This window comes from Pinus tabuliformis, chromosome 5_1 (assembly GCF_031772625.1).
Source record: "Pinus tabuliformis cultivar Carrire ecotype Pingquan chromosome 5_1, CPIR1, whole genome shotgun sequence".
NCBI lineage: Eukaryota > Viridiplantae > Streptophyta > Pinopsida > Pinales > Pinaceae > Pinus > Pinus tabuliformis.
In genome coordinates, this window is record NC_142305.1 from 435,407,170 (window position 1) to 435,414,890 (window position 7,721).

The following is a 7,721-nucleotide window of genomic DNA, read 5'->3' on the forward strand; positions in this document are numbered from 1 at the left end:
GGGGATCTTTGTCATTAATATCACCCTCTAAGCATTAACATAAGATAGAAAAAGCATAGCATGTCAAGTCAAGATTTTGTTTGAGTGATGCGTACATTTTTAGAAGGGTCATGATAGAGGAGTTCGACAACCAATGTCACTAACATCAAGGTACATAGAGGGATTGGTACTCTTGATTAAATACGAGTTCCATACCCTAATACAAGACAAAATTCAATGGAAACATTGCAATCCCCCAATCCTGAAATCCTGAAAAACTGATAAGTCTGCTGGATTTTGAATGAAATCTAAAATTCTACTTTCTCCATATGAAATCCAATGAGGACGAAACCACTCTCAAACATCCTGAGTCATTTCATGGTAATGTTAAAAATTTAAGTAAAAGGATGAAAATGAAAATTAAAGAAAATGTCACTTTTACTTTAAGAATTTAACATTACCATGAATAGCATATCAATACTAGGGCCTAGACTTGATCATTAAGCTGCCCCACTCAAAAACTATTTGTTTCTTTCAAAAAAAATTGCATTTCGAACATTACTACAAAAAAAAAATGCAAAAAAGGCAAAACGCTCCCGAAAAGGCAGGGAGCGAAATTTTTTTTAGGGAGCGCGCTCCCGACCCGCTCCCGAGTCGCTCCCGCCCAGAGTGCGGATTGGGAGCGGGTGCGAGGGGGGGGCCGCTCCCTCGCAACTATGTTTATTAATATACTTATTAATTATTTATTTATAATTTTTCCCATTACTTATAATTTAATTTTTTAAATTTTAAATTATAAAATATGTACTAATACAATATTTCTATCTATATATATATATATATAATTGTGATTTGTTTTTTAAATAAAAACATAATTCTTTTAATGAAATAATTTTGGGAAAAATAATATCTTTTAATTTTGTACATATCAAAAATATGTTTTGAAAAATCAAATTTCAAATAATTAAATATTTATTTATTTATTTACAAAAATTTATTAAATAAAATTGATAATTTACAAAATAATAATAATAATGTGTTAAAAATATAATGCTCATATAACTTATGATATTCTCATTTATAAAATTTTCTTTATAAAGTAACAAATGATGAATACTAGAAATAAAAATTATTTTACATAACCATGTTATATCAACTAAAACTTGCATAAATTAATCATAGCTTCTATGTTTTCTTAAACATTTACTTATGTTTCATATATTTGTATGTATGTTTTGTTTTTATAGCTTTTTTATTAGATTATAAGTGTAATGGGTGTGAATGACACTTTATGGAACAATTTTTATCCCTCATTATTGGTTCTTACTCTCAACCTTTTCCCATAATTTTTTTGTAAGTTTGGCAAGACTACATTTTCATCATGTCCAATACAGCGGAGAATTGAACCGTGACTTCACACCAAGGAATGTCTTAACAGAGCACCCAATCACCGTCTATCCAAGACTTGTGGATAACATTTTTCCATAATTTTAAACTTGAATTCTGATAAGAGTTAAACTCTACACAAACCAAGTAATCTATGTTTCCTAAATTTCATACAATAATAAAATAATAAATAATAATATTTTCTATTAAAATAATATGTTCTTGCAAAACATTGGTGGGACCACTGCGAATCGATGCCAAACACCAAAACACTTCAGAGCCGGGAGTTGGTGATGGGACTTGTTTTCATATTGCTTGTATCCTCCTACGCTACGGACCAATGATGACACCTCTAGAGATTTGAACATGGATGAGACTACTGCAAATAAATTCCAAACGCCAAAACTCAAAAAACCAAAATTAATGATGATTCCTTCATTAAAAACCAAAATTAATGATGATTCCTTCATTAAAAAAGTGAGTAAATTATTTGTCTTATCCATTATTAATTTTATTCCATCAAAGCCAATAGCACAATGCATTCGATCTCGGTAGATGTCTTCCTATTTTACCATTAAGGTTTCAAGGTTCAGGTATATACCAACCCATACACAATCACTCACAATGAACTATAAGAGAATGCAGATGTCTTCCTATTTTACCATTAAGGTTTTAAGGTTCAGGTATATACCAACCCATACACAATCACTCACAATGAATTATAAGAGAATGCAGGTTTTTACAACTATTTATATTGTTAAAAAAATTAGAAATTGCGCATGAATTTTCGCTTCTCTAGCTTTCAGTCAATGATGATGAGTGGAGTATCCAAGTTTTCTGGGCCTTGATGATGGATGGACTGTATACCCAAAATACTAGACCAGCAAAATTCACGAAAGTTTTTAACAATTACAATTGAGTTTTTGAAAATTCGCTACAAGGGCCTGTGCAGCATGAATTAATTCAGCTAAAAAGCCTGGAAAGTTCAGTTCCAGTGAAAACAACACCAAATTCCAAACTTCACATGTTTCTGTTGAACAAAAAGTTTAGTGATATTTCCTAATTACTCTGACTCGGTAACAAAAAAAACATCTGGTTTCCATTGCATATGACGATGCTATAGTCATATGTACAAGATAGAAGCTTATATTAAGAAGGAAGATGGCCGTGTCTAAATAATTTAGCAGTTCAGCTTCTAGATAATATATCAAGAACCATAAAATCACACTCCTGATTCTGATTCATGAACCTAGGATTCTATGGGTGATGAAGGATTTTGTCAAAGATGGAAGCTACAAATTTCTCAAATGACTAGCTAATATTAATGCTTATATGCTCCATCCAAAACCATTCAAATCAAACTCCCTACAATTGGATGCTATACTGGTGTCATCATTAGCATTCAAGTCTAATTCTTCAGTGAGCTTGGAAAGCTTGTTAAAGCTTACTGAAGGACTTTCATCTTCATCCCTATGAAGCCCTGCCAATTCACCCTTGCGGCAAACTTCATGCAGAGAGAAGCTCCTAGGCACTTCTGGTTTAATTACTTGTTGTCCTACACATGATCCATTTACTTCCATCTGTTTTTCCCTTGCATCAGACATGCCATAGCCATTTTCTTCTGTTTGTACCCTAAAACTTGTGGTCCTCTCTCGTAAATTTCCTTTGGTTGGAATTGAATTCCTATCTGAATCTTTTGGATTAGTTGGAGAGGACAAAAATTTTTCATCTTGTTTCAGATTTTCTTCCCAACCCAATTGCGTGGCACTCAATTCTCGCAAACTGGCATCTTCTCTGGTCTCAGTCTGCCAAAAAGGTACATTTCTATTATGTAATGTTCTCAATCTTTTCTTTCCAGCGTTCTGCATATTCCGATCTAAATTCTTTTCAGAACTCTCATTTGATGTCAAACAGCTCTCCATTGAATAATCTGTGACCTGAGATTGTTGATTAAGGCTATGCATAGCCTGTACCATATGTTGTTGCTGCTTGTATAATGATGGCATTTCAGGTAAACTAGAAAAAGCATTGTTGAGGCATTCACTAGACACTTTTGAAGCCAATTCTGAGATTTCTGCACGGGCAGCTTCTAGTCCAACAGAACCCAAATTGTGGCCAGCAAGAGTTTCCCTGGCCTTCTCCAGCACAGACTGCAAGTATTTACCCTGAGCTTCAATTCGGAGCTGCAAATGTTGTTGTACCTGTTTCAACCATGTTAGATTAAGAAAAAGAGAGCCGATATTAAACTCCTTTTCCGTTCTTTCTCTTTTCACCCCAAATTAAGAGAGCTATTCAGACAGAATCAATTGAAACACAGCTTAATCTCAGCTCTCATATAAGAGAGCTATTCAGACAGAATCAATTGAAACACAGTTTAATCTCAGCTCTCATATCAAGTTCAAAAACGGTTTCTTTTCATTTGAACATAAACTTAATGCTAGAACAAAAGGTAATTACATGAAGCAACCATCCGAAATTAAATTCAAAATGAAATTTCTTGGTGCAGAAAGTACAACCCAAATACTGGCTTCCTTGCTAGTCATATTGATTCGGAAGTATCAAATACTGCTATGTTACCAGAAACCAGAAATGCAAAACGGGTAATGACATGAGAAACAAAAACTCCCAGGGTTTGTACAAGTAAACTTTTTTGGTTTTTTAATATTTTTTAAAATTATAATGTGAAAATAATAATTCCAGAGAAAGTAACCAATTTCATGCTCTTTGCTTCTTGACATGGTACCTGTGTATATTTCCTCTACAATTGAAAGAAGAGTTACACTAAGGTTTTAAGACTTCAATTTGATAACATAAGTTCTTGAGAAGTAATTGAGAAGGCCACTGTTTCCTTTACCATGGAAATAAAAGCACTCACAATTTGCAATTAAATTCTCAAGAGTTAATCGAGAAAACCAAGGCATGAAAATCCAAGAACGTGGATATAGATAATTGCAACAAAGCAGATGAGAAAATAGAAAACAAAAAGAAAAGATAATGGATCCCAACCTTGTTCTACTCTACTATGTGACCTAGAATTACACTGAATGGAATGTGGTTCTAGCTCTCCTCCAGGATCAAAGTGTCCAAGATCAAAGAGCCAACCTTGTGCAACTCTACTATGTGACCTAAAGTTACACTGAATGAAATATGGTTCTAGCTCTCCTCCAGGATCAAAGAGCCCAATGTTAGCTTCCAACCTCTCAAGCCTGGACTCTCACACAATACAATGTAGTGACCACTGACTTCGCATAGTCTCACACATGAATTTGCAAATGCTCTCAAAATTTAGGGGCAATCTCTTGTATCCTTTCACAAAATCATAACAAGGATATCTTCATGACTTTAAAATAGTATTTTAGCATTTGGATTTATACAGACTTACAGTCACGTTTTTCTGTTTTCTTATATGTTATTTCACATTGTCGTCGATTTTTTTTATGTGACATGACCTATGTTTCTTGAGAAATGCCAACAGTTTCATAGATAACTGGGCAGGTTTCACAAGTAACAGAGCAGGTATCTCAGGAAATGGTATACTCATCGAGAAACGGGAAACAGCTACTACTACTAGGGTTTCATAAGAATTCTTCAGGAAATGGTTTACCCATCGAGAACCGGGAAACAGCTACTAGGGTTTCATAAGGGTTTATCGGGAAATGGTTTACTCAACGAGAAACGGGAAACAGCTACTAGGGTTTCTTATGAGTAACGGGTTTTCCCCAAATATGGTGCCAAGGGGAAAAGAAGGTTGAACCTATATAACTATTGGTGTTAGACCTACTGGTTAGCAGGTTGAATTGATCAACTAGCTGTTATAAAGCCAACAATATAAACATGCACCGTATGCACTAATGCCTGAGGCAGACAGTACCCATGTCAGGGGGGCAAAGATTTCAGTCATCTCAGGATTTCTGCTTTGTGTGGTTTTCTTTCCGTTGCTTGCTGACTCGCTGTTTTGTCATATTTTATCCATATGAGGGATATGCAAAGATATATATACAATCTTACCTCTATTTGTTCATGCAGTCGCCTTTGCACCTCGAACTGCATTCGGACTGCCTCGTTGATCTGCAAGGCGCTGAGAAACAAGTAACTGATATTAATGATACTGTTAAAATTTTGTCACTAAAATAAAAATCATTTATTTCTAATTCTTACTCTGTCTTATTGGTTCCTATCATGCTTGAAGCAGCACTGCTGGCACCTTGCATCTCAGATGTCTTAGAAGCTGCTGCCGAGCAACCTACAAGAGATCCTCCATGAGAATTGCTGCCAGAGAACTTCAAACAATGCCAACCCCGTTCCGGATAATGGTGTTACTCTCTGTATTTTTGTACAAACAAGGGTAGCGGAGAAAAAGGAGGATTTTCAGAGAAGAAACAAGATAAATCAATGTAAATTTTCAAGCCTGCCTCTCACCATGCTTATTATTATCAAGGTTAACAACCATGTGAAGATGCTTACCAAGCCTATATTTCTGCAAACAAATCAAAGTACATATCTCAGTGATTGATCTATGTATGGAAGACAAAGTGATACAATTATTTGTCAAAACAAAACACAAGGAGCTACAATCAATAATGTATTCTTCAATTTCTCCTTCCTATAGACTGATAATAGTTGGATATGAGGCTATGAGCACACAACCCCTTGGTAATACAAGCACTGAGACAGTTTCTTTAGTGAAAACCCTCTCTAATTTTTGTGCTTCTTATGCTCATATTAATGTTCCTACGTAAAACAATACTAATTGCACACTCCAAACTATGCTTGGATTTTCAACGTAATATATAAAGCAATGCTATACCTGAAGATGGCTCTTTAGGTGGTACAGAGTAAGTCCTTTGACACCCATCATTCTCATTACAGATTTTGGTGTAGCCTCTGCAAACAATGATGAAAGGACTTGCATTCAAGATTTCTGCAATTCCTTGACAACCAAATAAAAAATTGACCACCATTAAAGAACACCACAGAAAACAATCCTTGGTCTCAGTGTTCTCCATTGTGATTTTGAGCTGGCCAATCTTAGGGCTCAATCATAATTCCATACGTACCATGCACCCACATTCTCAACATGGCTGGGGAGGATCAATTCTTCCAATGCACTACATGTAGGTTATGGACCATGTAAACAAATTTTGGAGATTCTGAGAACGATTTCAAGTTAGGAATACTCACTGTCCGGACCTCCCAGTTGAGAAACTGCATCTACAAAGCGTTCGTGAAGCTCTGCAGTCCATTTCAACCTTGGTTTAGGATCTGTGGACAGCACCAATCCCATTTCTCCAGGACCATTAGATCCTTGCAACAACAAGGGCCTCTCGGAGTGAGAAGGTAAGGAACCATTTGAAGAAACAGTGTTCTTGACCTGATACATTTTCTGTTACAAAAACCATAGAGTAAGTAGCTAAGCCTGAAAAGTATTTATATATATATGAAAAATGTATCAGGTGTCATCACTGTTACGTACCTCCATTTCCAAAGGGTACTGTTTTTGTTGAAAATTCAGATGGGCTGATAGAATTTGCTGTTCATGAGTGCTTGCTCAACACAAGTGCCGTAATTAGGATGAAAAATCTGCAATCTCTGATACAAGTATGCATGGAATCAAAAACTATAACTTGGCTTCAAGGTAGAGACTTAGGATACTCTATTCCAATTGGCAATTGGGTGATTAAAATTCAAATCATAGATACCAGGATATGAAGATATAGATATACATACACAGATACCTATATATGAATATGGATATAAGCTTCTTGGCTGCAATTCAATCCCCTGCAACCCCAACAAAAATTCTCGCCATTGAAATGCAACATCTGAAAAGTTCTTTTGTGCCTTCTTCTTCTCCGCTTGCTGCCTATCACCCAGCACACTCATATAAGGCAACTGCACAGGAGGAGAATAAAGCATGAGTTGAACCCCACCATGCTCTGAAAAAGACATCATGCTCCAACCTCCTTTTGGTATCTCTGTCACCCACCTCTCCTCTCTTTGGTGATTCCCCTTCTGCCAATAGCCAACAGCCAACCCCATCAATCCCCCAACCCCCACCACCATAAAAAGAAGATTCATGCACCTCTACTTTTTTTTTCCAGACAAAACCATCAAACACCTGATCCATAACAATATCCCGTGGAACCAAATTTACATTTTTGAACAGCTATTTCGTAGCTCCATCTTCATGTCAAAATTAATCTTTCCTTCACAACTGCCATATTTTTTTCTAGTGGATTAAATTAAAAAAATGTTATCACAGTACATGCCGTTCAATTTGACTTTAATTGAACCTCACATTGTACCTGCTCTATCTTCCATACATAGTTCTCATCAATCTTGCTACAGGATTCGGT

The 7,721-nt window shown here is 35.7% G+C and overlaps 1 protein-coding gene across 2 annotated transcripts; it reads right to left on the reverse strand.

Annotated features, from left to right (window-relative positions):
- Positions 1–2,461: 2,461 nt before the first annotated feature.
- LOC149165352 (myb family transcription factor PHL8-like) lies at positions 2,462–7,481 on the reverse strand. Of its 2 annotated transcripts, none has more exons than XM_089432294.1 (8): positions 7,093–7,481; positions 6,839–6,954; positions 6,547–6,748; positions 6,173–6,249; positions 5,830–5,842; positions 5,524–5,608; positions 5,374–5,443; positions 2,462–3,566 (listed from the first exon to the last, which is right to left on the reverse strand). In XM_089432294.1, exons 2-8 carry the CDS (start codon positions 6,842–6,844, stop codon positions 2,694–2,696), a joined length of 1,326 nt encoding a protein of 441 aa, XP_089288420.1. In that variant the 5' UTR covers positions 6,845–6,954; positions 7,093–7,481; the 3' UTR covers positions 2,462–2,693. The 2 variants fall into 2 exon arrangements, with proteins under 2 accessions (XP_089288420.1, XP_089288419.1); XM_089432293.1 differs by having other exon boundaries at positions 7,101–7,475.
- Positions 7,482–7,721: the final 240 nt, after the last annotated feature.